Source organism: Schistocerca cancellata, chromosome 3 (assembly GCF_023864275.1).
Source record: "Schistocerca cancellata isolate TAMUIC-IGC-003103 chromosome 3, iqSchCanc2.1, whole genome shotgun sequence".
Taxonomy (NCBI): domain Eukaryota; kingdom Metazoa; phylum Arthropoda; class Insecta; order Orthoptera; family Acrididae; genus Schistocerca; species Schistocerca cancellata.
In genome coordinates this window covers 690,598,977-690,612,141 of record NC_064628.1, presented here as the reverse complement: position 1 = coordinate 690,612,141, position 13,165 = coordinate 690,598,977, and the positions used below count along the sequence as shown (strand labels likewise).

The window sequence follows — 13,165 nt, the reverse complement described above, 5'->3', positions numbered from 1 at the left end:
ATGATTTTAGATGCAAGATTTATGCAAAAATATGTACCCATTTTCAAAATGTATTTTGTACACTATGCTTCTTTTAGTGAAATAAAATAACTAATTTTTAAATATTCATTGTTGTAATAAATAAACTGGTCTTTCAAAAATTACCATGCAATATAACAATAATAATATTTGTTTATGCAGTGGAATATAGCTCACCAACCACTTACATATATTCTGGCAGCCACATGCTGCTGTGTACTGCTACACTGACTTGTTGATAGTTTTATAGTGAAGCCCAACAGTTAGCAGCATTTGTATATGATAAAAAGACTGAACATTCACAAATGTGTACATGAGGTTTCCACTGGGGAAAAATATTTCTGTTCTATCTAAGAGACAGTAAAATTTAATGTACAGAGTTGTAGCCAGTGGGTCTGAAACGAGTAAAAGTGCTGAATTCCCTCAGATTTTGTGAAATTCATGAAAATTCCTAAGATTTCCTTGATTTTTCCAGGTGAAATATAATTCTCTGAGAATTCTAGGTTTTTCAGGATTGCCATCCTGACTGCATATGCAGGGTCATACTGGAACAGTATAGAAAAAGACTACCTTGGATAAGATTTGTATGGACATAGATTAATTCTGCTGAATGAAATAAAGGACCGAATGTAGAAATGTGAAGTCCTTGTGCAGTTTCCAAGTTAAAAATACAGGTGCAATGACAAGGGAAGCACGTGATGTGTTAAAAACTTCTTTAAGTTTAGGTTAGATGACAGATATGAGGTTATCAAAGCAAATTTTGCAAGTAGCGGATCCAGGCAGGTTGGTGCCCACATCAGCTGAAGACAGAGTCATTCTCTACCAGAAAAATAGTAGCGGATCCAGGCAGGTGGTACATATTATCCACATGATGCTCTTTGTTGATGCCCACATCAGCTGAAGACAGAGTCATTCTCTACCATAAAAATAGTTCTCCACTGCATATGTCTAAGGAAACAGATAACACCAGACTGAACATTCATAAAATTTGAGATTTATTTGGGAAAATCTGAGAAAGGACCTTTAAACAATGCTGACACCATACCAGTAGACAGAGTCTTCGAAGAAAGACTGGAAGTGTCTTGAGAAATTACATGTGGGTTCTTTTAGTATTTCTTCAAATCTGAGTCAGGCTCACAGGCTGCTTAGGAGCTTACTGCAGTTTCATCTGCGTGCAAGAAGAAAATGTTGATGAAAGCAAGAGGAAAATATAGTGATAAAAGAGAAACGGCAGCACAATGAAGAGTTGTAACAAGATTACACAACCTTTTCACATGATTTGAAGCTTTTTGCTCAAATCAACTCATATTTCCAATAGTACTGAGTAATATGACTGTTATATATATTGCAGAGAGTAGCCAGAGTTTGCAGAATGAAAGAAGATTCTTAGTACTACTACAATGCTAAGTAGAACACATTAATTAGTTACTGTATTAATAGAAAGTTTACCATTATACAAACCTCAACAGTGTATCCCCTACTGTCTGTTTCTTTTTTAGAATCACTGTTATCTGTATCATTGACGCCCTGTGTAGAGCCTGCAAACATCTTCTGATGTACTAGTTTGAATTCCTCCATAAGCTGTAGAGACAAATACAGGGCAGTGTTTAAATATACTATAGATCATATTCTATTGCAGATTTATAGGAATATTATGCAGACATGACAAATTATAATACACTGATTACCTTTTATGTATATATTCAAAGAAACCCCATACCTGGTCCAAGGTAACAATACTACAAAATACAGGTACAATACATTTCATTTTATTGCACATATAGATTTTATATTTTTTCAGTGATAAATTTAAATAACAGTATACAATTTTTTTCTTTCATATTCTTATTCAACTTCTATAATTTTAGTAAAATATAATAATTTATGTTAATTATGAGACTGAGAAAATAAAGAAAAGTACAGAATTTATTTTCAGACTAATGCTAAAAATAATTCTACAGCAGCATGGGATACACAATAATTTTTCTCAAACATCTGTATTGTGCACTACTCAACAACACTGTAACAACCTTCAAGGTTAAGAAAGATATGGTAGGTTACACAGAGCCCACTGAGACTCTCATCCTGGAGGCGGCATGAACTGTACTTTCTTTTTAAGCTTCCAAACCCATCCCTCTCCTCCCCAAGGAAGGAACTAATAGTTCTAAAAGCTAGGATAGTGTTGTCACTTTTATAAGTGTACATCAGCAGTACAACACATTTCACCTCCTGAAGGTAAGAGCTGACTAGCAGTTCTGCCCAATTTATAGTTTTATTGACTGAATCTTTCTTTGGTACAATTAATATTGTAAAAACATACACAAGACCAGAGAAGAGTCTTTTAGGCAATACACAAAGTGACCACTTCCAATGCCTCACAATCAGTCATCTTATACAAACAAATGTTTGGATGCATATATAGCCCCACCTGCTAACACTTAAAGCAGTTACCCAATTTTGAGGAAAGGGAGGGCATTAATTTTGTGGCAAGCACCAGCTCAAAACTCGTGCCTGGTGCAGACATTAAGCAGACATTCAAAAATGTTGTCTGTGACTTTCAATGAGATGATGCTACATGGTCACAGAATTCCAACATCCTACACTACTACTGATGAAACCCCATTATTTAGCTAGCATTGCACCAGCTAACATTTGTGAGGAATAGCAGCCCGCAGATAAAAGACTAAGGTACTAACACCTCTATCCAGTGTGCCAATGTTACTGTATCATATTGATGTTTACTCTTTTGTTGTGGGTTTAATAAATTCACTTTATTGCTACATTTGAAAATCTAAAGCTGCCAAAATAATTTGCTGGTACGTATTATACTCTTGCACTTAGCGTATAAATGTCACTCGTGGAATTAATATATGAATGTTCATGATGTAATTAATGTTTTAATGTGGCTATATTAATTGATTAAGTATTAATTAAAACATAGGCAGTTGCTTGCATTCAGCTGCCTGTACCAAGCTAGTCTGACACCCTGAGTCATATAAAATAAAGGAAGAAAGATTAGGGTTCAATGCCCCATTTATCTTATGATCATACAAATGGAGCATAAGCTCATATTGGGAAAACCAACTGCTTTTGCCCTTTTACAGGAACCATCCTCCAATTTAGAGAAATTACAGAAAGCATATATCTGTATGGGCAGACAGGGATAAGCGTGCAACATCACAATGTCTGATATGCATTGTAATCAAAATGAGGTAAACAACATTTGCAAAGCACCACTTATCAGCTATGATGGGTCAGTCTAATGAAGCAGTCTCCTACAGATTACATTTTTGTCCCTATCCACTGTGTTCACTCCTGTCTTCCAATAAAGGTTGTACAGCTTGACATGTATACAAAATAAAGAACTGAGCATGCATACAGGACTCTCTCACAAAAATCTGCCCAAGTAAATCTTTTAATATTTCTGGTATCAAATAAATCAGAAAAATACTACTAAATTAGTCTGTTCTCAAAAATATGTGCAGTGCACAATCAAAATTTAACTGAATTTTTGTGTGAATTTAAGTTCTGTTCCAAAAACAATCTGATCTGTAAGAATCAGTCAGTTATTGACATACATGAGATGTATGATGAACGAGACAGGCAAAATACCCTCACATTTCAAGAAGAATGTTGTAGTTCCAATTCCAAACAAAGCAGTCGCTGACAGGTGTAAAAATTACTGAACAATCAGGTTAATAAATCATGACTGCAAAATACTAACACTAATTCTCTATGGTTAATAAATCATGACTGCAAAATACTAACACTAATTCTCTACAGAAGAATGGGAAAACTGGTAGAAGCAAATCTTGGAGATCAGTTTGGATTCCAGAGAAATGCAGGAACATGCGAGGCAATACTGACCCTATCTTAGAAGATGGGTTAAAGAAAGGCAAACCTACATTTATATCATTTGTGGACTTAGAGAAAGCTCTTGACAATGTTGATTGGAATACTCTCTTAGAAATTCTGAACTGAGCAGGGGTAAAATACAGGGAGACAAACACTTCTTACAACTCATACAGAAACCAGATGGCAGTTATAAGGGGCAAGTGGCATGAAAGGGAAGCAATGACTGACAAGGGAGTGAGACTGGGTTGCAGCCTATCCCCAACGTTGTTCAATATGTATATTGAACAAGCAGTAAAGGAAACAAAAAATTTGGAGCAGGAATTAAAATTCAGGGAGAAGAAATAAATACTTTTGAGGTTTGCTGATGACATTGTAATTCTATCAGATACAGCAAGGACTTGGAAGAGCAATTAAACAGAATGGACAGTGTCTTGAAAGAAAGATATAAAATGAACATCAATTAAAGAAAAACAAGGATAATGGAATGCAGTCAAATTAAATCAAGTGCTAAGAGAATTTGTTTGGAAAAGGAGTCACTTTAAGTAGTAGATGAGTTTTGTTATTTGGGCAGCAAAATAATTGAAGGTGGCTGAAGTAGAGAGGATATAAAATGTAGACAGCCAATGGTAAATAAAGCATTTCCGAAAAGAAATTTGTTAACACCAAGTATACATGTAAGTGTCAGGAAGCCCTTTCTGAAAGTATTTGAATGGAGTGTAGCCATGTATGGAAGTGAAACATGGACAATGAACAGTTTAGACAAAAAGAGAATAGAAGCTTTTGAAATTTGGTGCTAAAAAAGAATGCTGAAGGTAGGATGAGTTTATCACATAGCTAATGAGGAGGTAGTGAACATAATTGGGGAGACAACAAATTTGTGACACAACGTGGCCAAAGGAAGGGACCGGTTGATAGGACACATTCTGAGACATCAAGGGATCAATAATTTAGTACTGGTGGGAAGTGTGGGTGATAAAAATCACAGAGAGTGACCTAGAGATGAATACATTAAGCACATTCAGAAAGAAGTAGGTTGCAGCAGTTATTCGGAGATGAAATGGCTCGCACAAGATTGAGTGGCATGGAGAACTGCATCAAGCCAGTCTACAGAATGAAGAACACAACACATGTATTCAATCTTTAATACATGATAGTCAGCAGATAACTGGAATTATATCACAAATATTACAAGATTCAGAGTCATACTGAAGAAGTGAAGTGTCTGTGCAGAGTCCATGCTGTGTGAGTAGAGAGAACAGGAGAGAGAAGGAGACGACAGACCAATTACTGCAATGTGTTTTGTGTTCTGCCACAAGCATAATGGAGGACCTCCTTCCAGGAACACAGGAGGAACATGAAATGACAAGGTTGTTTTCAAAGAAAAAAGTACATTTTAATTTATGTTAGTTTTGTTTTCATCATAAATGATTGTATTTACTTTAATTCAGTCTTAATTTGCACCTATCATGATAAATGGAAACCAACCTCTTCAAACTGATGCAGAAAAATTTCATAACTGATAGTTATGTGCAAAGAAACTAACAAAAATTCCTATACCTGCTGTTTATAAACTTTGACTGTTTCATACAGTTGGATTGTTATCAAACATATAAAATGTTAGAAAATAGCCACTAACCTGTTCATGTTGTTGTCGCTTTTCAACACTGATTGATGGTTTATTATTTCTTTTGAGTTCTTGGGAGCAAAAATCTTCCACTTTCCTTTGCTGTAAAAGAAAGATTATGATTAGGAACCAGTCTTTTTAAAATGAAGAAAGAGTAGCATTCACTTCACTTATTTAACAGTACTTTACACACAATGTTTTGACTGTGATTTTTTTCTATTACTCACAAAGCAATAAAATAAACTGGCACAAAGTTTGGATTTCTGTGTGTGTCTGTGTGTGTGTGTGTGTGTGTGTGTGTGTGTGTGTGTGCGAGCATACGCATGCGTGAGAGAGAAAAACACAGAGAGGTGTGTGTGTGTGTGCGAGCATACGCATGTGTGAGAGAGAAAAACAAAGAGAGAGATTTAGGTTCAATCATTCTACTAGAAGCCCAAGTTACTGTCAATTCTGGCAGCACCATGTCAGGAAATTGATCTATTTCAACTACAGATCAGTGGGGACTTATTGCAGAGTATTTTCACACGAAGGATGCAGTATCAATATTTTCAACATTCATTCACGAGCATGTAGCATGAGCTTATTTAAATAATTATGAATATTTACTGTGGGTTAGAAATGAATTTATTGACTTATTTCATTTTCACTACTAGAAGCCAGAGATACAATACTTGAAGGTATAAATTACCTACACTATCTTATTCTGACAACTGAAAGCATTAAGTTTCTACCATCCTGCTATACAGCTGTGCCACTGCAGGGTGCATGTGATCATGACTTTCACAGAGTAACCAATATTTTGAGGGAACTGTTCAGTCAAAAAATTTGAGATGTTCACTTCATGAGGAAAAGGCTCAGTTAAAAATAGATAATTTCAGCACTTCTAGTCTCATATCACTAACCGACAATGGACTAGTTATCTTTTCTTTATTTGTCAGAGTTATTATAATTTTTGATATGAATATAATAGAGGGACACATTCCACGTGGAAAAAATATATCTAAAAAGAAAGATGATGAGACTTACCAAACAAAAGTGCTGGCAGGTCGATAGACACACAAACAAACACAAACAAACACACAAAATTCTAGCTTTCGCAACCAACGGTTGCCTCATCAGGAAAGAGGGAAGGAGAGTGAAAGACGAAAGGATTTGGGTTTTAAGGGAGAGGATAAGGAGTCATTCCAAATCCCGGGAGCGGAAAGACTTACCTTAGGGGGAAAAAAGGACAGGTATACACTCGCACACACACACATATCCATCCACATATACACAGACACAAGCAGACATTTGTCTGCTTGTGTCTGTGTATATGTGGATGGATATGTGTGTGTGTGCGAGTGTATACCTGTCCTTTTTTCCCCCTAAGGTAAGTCTTTCCGCTCCCGGGATTTGGAATGACTCCTTACCCTCTCCCTTAAAACCCAAATCCTTTCATCTTTCACTCTCCTTCCCTCTTTCCTGACGAGGCAACCGTTGGTTGTGAAAGCTAGAATTTTGTGTGTTTGTTTGTGTGTCTATCGACCTGCCAGCGCTTTTGTTTGGTAAGTATCATCATCTTTCTTTTTAGATATATTATTATAATTTTTTGTATTGAAGTAACCCATACATACAGTTTTCATTGAGAAATGTAACTAATGACATTTCATGTCTCATGACCTTCATAGGTTACTGTGTAAGACATGTGGCTAATATAGCAAAATTATTTTTAAAATCAGACTTTTGTTTATTTCCTATGGAGACTAAATAATTTTTTTTGGTGGAGGTATGCTGTGCTGCATTGCACTTGCAGCTGCTGACACAACTATAGCATATCCAGAGGCACATTTATCTATATGATAAGTATTCCATGCTGTTGTCTGCAGTATGAAAATTTTATTCTCAAAATAGCATTTAGGATCTCTTACTGGTAGCAATATGTTAACATCAGTTTAAAGAAAGAGTGAGTATAGACAGGTTTAATAATGTTCAAAATATGCATTTTTTATTCTAAAAGGAACAAGTGGTTCATTCTATGGAAAATCCAGGGTGGATTGTAACAATACCAGAGAAGGAAAGTTGCTACTCACCATATAGTGGAGATGCTGAGTCGTGATAGGCACAATAAAAAGATTCACACAATTAAAGCTTTCAGCCATTAAGGCCTTTGTCAGCAGTAGACACACACACACACACACACACACACACACACACATATAAACGAAACTTGCACACATGTCTTCAGTCTCAGAGAGCTGAGACCACACTGGAAACAGCAGCACCAGTGCATGATGGGAGTGGTGACTGGGTGGGGGTAAGGAGGAGGCTGGAGCAGAGAGGGGGAGGGATAGTATGGTGGGAGTGGCGGACAGTCAAGTGTTGCAGTTCAGACAGAGGGTAGGAGAGAAGATGCCATCTGAGGCATGGGAAAACAATCAGGTGTTGTTCTGAAGTTAAGCTGACGATAGTCACTACAAGGGTGCCATCTATTGTTCTTCTTAGGAATTATACGGAATGGAGAGGCCCAGCTACTATTTGAAGGATGATAGATCCCTTGTGCTAACATAAAGAGAAGTCTTGCTTTGCAGTCTTTAGTTTCTTTGGATACAGACAATGAGGCCATGCATGAATTGGTGGTCCTGGCATAATGACAATGTAATGTATCACTGAGTGTCTTACCAGTGCTGGCTAGGCAATTGACAGGTGATTTCAGGGAAATGGCAAAGCATGCTGTTGTATGGTGAACCACTTTGATGCCAGCAACACAGTTGGCATGGCAAGAGGCACATATTATATAATCCAGCAGGCATCGATTGCAAAGATTTGGGAGGAGAATGTAAAAAGATAAGAGGACCTATCCAATAGCTGGGTACAGCATATTGGCAAATGATCTCCATACAAATTCTTGTGAAATATTGAAATTTAGGTGTAAGTTGATGTAGCCATAAGTCTTGACGGAAGATCCATTTAAGTACACAGGTGACTGCCATCAATATTCCATCACAGAAGATGAGAATAAGAGTAAACTGAGAGATCAGAACTGGTATCAATGAGAAATTGCAGCTCAGTAGTGTTTGTTATGAAGAGTTGACAGCTGTCTGGTTTGAAATCAGTAACCATTGCTACTGGTTTCAGTGGCTTTTCCCTTGTCACAGGGTGCTCACCACAGCCGAGTTTCAGCTCCAATTTTTTTGTGATACCAACAAATATTCTCCCTGGTGGGTACAAACACTTGTTTCTGCTGGAAGAATGTTGCCATTGTGACACACATGTAGGGTCTGTCAAGCCACAGATTACTTACAACATTTCAGCTACTTATGCTTTCAGAGAAGTTTCTGTCTTGCTGGAGGCAGTTGTCATACTATTGATGGATACATCTTGAATTTTCAGCCAACAGTTTGAGTGAGAGTATTGAGATCACCAGCACAAACTGTGAGTATTTTCTTTGCATTTGCAGGTGAGTGCAACAACCAAATATTCCGCAGAATATCACTGTCAAACACATTGCCTGTGAACATGCAAAGATGATGAAGTAGTTGAGATAGCATGCAGTCACTGTTTTCTGCAATGAGGGGTAATTTTTCAAATTGCTTAGCTTCAACTAGGCCAAGTGTGTTACAAGTGAATGTTTGATAGAGGTGTGTTTTTCAGTACTTTGAAGTGAAGCTAGGATGTCTTGTACTTCCACAGCCATTTACTCATTATTTGCAGCCACCACATAACTGTATTTAGTTTTGTTCAAGTTGATGTGGGCCAAGACAAATTGGCTCTCATGGTGGGTGAATCACAGTACTGAATTATCTAGTGGATTCACCGCAATTGAACTACGGATCATGTTTGATGCTGGTAAGTCAACACCTGTCATGATATGCATTGATTACATGATGCAGTGGTCACTTTATTCTGCACAGTATCCTTGACACAAAAATTTATGTATGATGCATTTTACTGCTCAGGTGCGAACTCCATTTTTCTGAGTTGTGATGCAATCATTCCGATGCCTCATTCAAAAAGTCAGGATCTTCAAATCTCATGTGTAAACAAAATTTATTTAAACATTTAACTTAACAGTTAATTCCACCTAATAATCACAATCCCAAAGCTGTTGAGAACATTTATATCTATACTTCGTTTTTAGCTCAGAGACAGCATGGAGAATCAGAGTTTACACTTGACACATGAAATATTTAGCACATGATTCACTGTTCATATCACTGTCCACATGTTGTCCTCTGTCTTTTGCATGTTCATCACTGTATTCATCTTCACTCACTGTCACGTTGTCAGGAGGTGCTGGTACCAGTAATTCTTCACTACAGCGCACACAGAAGTCTTACAGAAGATGGGGAATTTGGTTATTGCACAACTGTTTTGTGTTGTTTTTGTTGATGATTCCAAATATTTCTGTCAGACAGAAAGAACTGTCTGTAATGAGATTTATTGGTTCTCTCCAAATCACTGAAATAGCAATGATCATGTGATGTGATCTTCCTAATTAGTCTGTCAGAAATTTAACACTCATCAAAGAGTGTATGTGGAAGTCTCATTTCTTTTCTTGGTCACCAACCTTACATCAAAAATTAATTTTGTAGCTCTTATTTGCTACAAAATTAAGTTTCTATTTCAAAACTAACTCTCCTCAGATGTAATAAATATAATTTATTCTGCTTACAGAGGTACATAGCATTTCTTTTGAATTAATAAAAACCAAGTTTGTTCACGAACTTGGAATAACAAACAGTCACTTACTACAATTGTTGTTATAACTCTAAATACAGAGTCACAAGTGGCAACTAATGTAACACAACACAATCTGACACACTGCAGCATGACTATTCGGCAATGTTGCTAAACCTCTGTCATTTCCGGGAAGTTTCTTTCTGAACCAAGGGTCACACATGAGAATTCCTTGTAAGTAATTCAACCAATTTTAGAGAAGACATCGGCAGTACAACTAAACCAAACCACAGAAGAATACCCAAAGTCTTATGTTTTGAAGAATTATGATACACAGAGCAAAGTATGTCAAAGAACTTTAGTCTGATGGATAAAAACTGATTTAATTTTCAATCACAGGTCCCATAACTGCGATAAGACATGACAAAAATTCTGTCTATCAGTGTTAAAGGCATCTTGTCTTTGTCAGATGTTATCATACATTATGAATGACTGCAGAGGGTATTTACTATGTTTTACTTAAGTCCTGAAGTTGTGATGCCTCTGCCACAAATTACATTCTAGTGTGAGCCAGTTGGTGAACCCACAGATCCACTGCTCTGGTGGCACCACTGCTCTGGTGGCACCATAACAATGTCATGATACATTTCTCCCACAAAACAACTGTGTCCAAAATTTCTACCAGTAATACACTAAAATTGTTTCTTTTTGGTAACTATATCTACAGCATATAAATATTTTTAGTGAAAATGATGGTCTTACCTGTATTAACACAGTTTCTAACAGTAGCTGGTAAATTCAAGCAGTGTTAAATGTCTTTGTTCTTAACTGTAGGTGTATATGTTATGAGAAGGAAAGTTGCTACTCACCATATTGCAGAGATGCTGAGTTGCAGATAGGCACAACAAAAAGACTCTCACAATCATAGCTTTTGGCTTCATCAGCAATACACACACACAAAAGCTATAATTGTGTGAGTCTTTTTGTTGAGCCTATCTACGACTCAGCATCTCCGTTTTATGGTGAGCAGCAACTTCCCTTCTCATAGTTATAAGATATGTGATTATCAGTGTGTCTCATCATAACAAAGAAAATGCATGCCACGATATTGGATACTCGCATTGGTCTCTCTGCAATTCAGGTGCATACTACTGCTCAGTTTCTTGATCAAATTTATGCACTGAAGTTGCATCAACAGTTACAATGCTGAATACTCACTTTGCCATGCTAGAGTTACAGCTGTGCAAGAATTGCTTGATTTTTCTGGTAATGGATAGGGTACTACAGTATTGAGGCACCACAAATTTTCATGCCATTGCAACTCTCAAGTAAGAAGTTGGAATAACTTACAATCAGATTCCAAGAATACACTTTTGGCAGCTGCAGTGAACAAAATGAAAATGCAATATTCAGTCTAAACAATGGAATAAATGGCATTAGCTGCCATTGAGTATTGATTAAAACCAATGAAGGAAGCTGAAAATTTGTGGCAGACTGGGCTTTGAACTGCTGTTTCTTGCTTACTAGGTGGATGCACTGACCACTGTGCCCTCTGGACACAGTGATCATCACAACTGCACAGACTACCCTAGCATGCCCCTTGCCTATTATTCTCATTACATGCAGCATTTTGCCAATTCCTGTAAGAGGTCAATTGTGGTGTGTATCCACAATGAAGTGATCATTGGTCATCCTTGCCTTAATTATATACACAGTATCTGTCTTTCCCCAGTGATTCAAATCAATATGTACTGGCAACTAATGTCATTAATTCCTTTCTATCTTGATTCATAGTGGCTGCAGGATTAACATGGCGTTAGTTTCAATCTGTTGAATCAAAAACAGAATGGTCAACAAAAGAAGACAAGTGCCCTCCCTGCCATGTGATAAATTAGGAGTAAAGGTAACAACTCATCAAATAGTAAAAGAGTTGAGTTGTGGAAAGGCGCATAAATCAGACTGAAAATTATTTTCTTCATAACTGGCTCCACACCATCATGTCCCGGTCAAACAGTGACAAAAGGTCTTCAGTCAACAAGACTGGAAACTTTGCTAACTTCCAGACAAATCCTTCTGAATGCACAGTGCATTCAGCTGGTAAAATGTAACCAGCCATAAAGCAATCTCAAAAAACAATTCATCCTCGAACTAGCAAAGTTTTCAATCTTGTTTAGTGTCTTTTGCTGTCTCTGTGTCTCCACTATTTGGTGAATTTTTACATTTACTGCTAAAAATGTGTTTTGTAATTATTACATTCTGAAACTTGTGAAGACAGCAATGTCAGCTCATTAGAGGTTCACCTTTTTGATATTTTAGTGTGAAGCACATAATGACACTTAGCACCCATACCTATCTAGTCCACTGTTTCCTGAAAGCTTCAGTAAATCTAAAAATACATAACACCATAACCATATTTTGTTAACTCTTTTTTTCCCACTTACATTGATGGGCTTAACAAAGCATTCATTGTCTGTAAATATGCGAAAGTCTTATCCTCGTAGAGTAAAGCTAGCACTCAAATAGTGTGTTATGCTATATAATCTGCTATTTCCATAACAACGTGTGTACAAACAATTTTTATTTAACTCTCTCAAGTAATGAATACCCTTCAAAATCATCAAGAATATACTACCAATCACAGAAATTCTTTTATAATTTGAGTGAAAGGCACACTCCTCCACCTCTCTCCTGATCTCTGTCTATTCCATTATGAGACTGGACTAGTATGATTTACCTTGACATTGTTCTTAGTTTAGGCAACATTTCTTTATGAAATTCCTAGATTATTAGTAATTTTTTTTAAAATGTGAATTGCATATACACTCTAGTAATAATACCTGTAATCGCCGCTGTAGTTCTTCACTAATAGCACTAGACAGGCTGGTGGCACTCATATTACTACTCAGACTGGCACATGAGCTACTTGAAGTGCTCTTCTTTAAAAGTGGCTGACACCTGACCTGTAAAATTAGAACAATGTAGAATAATACTCACAATAGTTTGTTGCCAGTG

General features: G+C 36.8%; 1 protein-coding gene across 2 annotated transcripts in view; it reads right to left on the bottom strand.

The window, feature by feature from the left end:
• The window catches only part of LOC126175676 (serine-rich adhesin for platelets), a 140,290-nt gene that overhangs the window by 46,110 nt on the left and 81,015 nt on the right, over positions 1 to 13,165 (bottom strand). The window contains exons 9-11 of one of the 2 annotated variants that reach the window (XM_049922600.1): positions 12,991 to 13,113; positions 5,510 to 5,599; positions 1,468 to 1,599 (exon numbers count right to left, since the gene is read on the bottom strand). In XM_049922600.1, coding sequence (XP_049778557.1) covers positions 1,468 to 1,599; positions 5,510 to 5,599; positions 12,991 to 13,113 — 345 coding nt within the window. The remainder of the gene's footprint in view (positions 1 to 1,467; positions 1,600 to 5,509; positions 5,600 to 12,990; positions 13,114 to 13,165) is intronic. The other variant, XM_049922601.1, reaches the window with a different exon arrangement.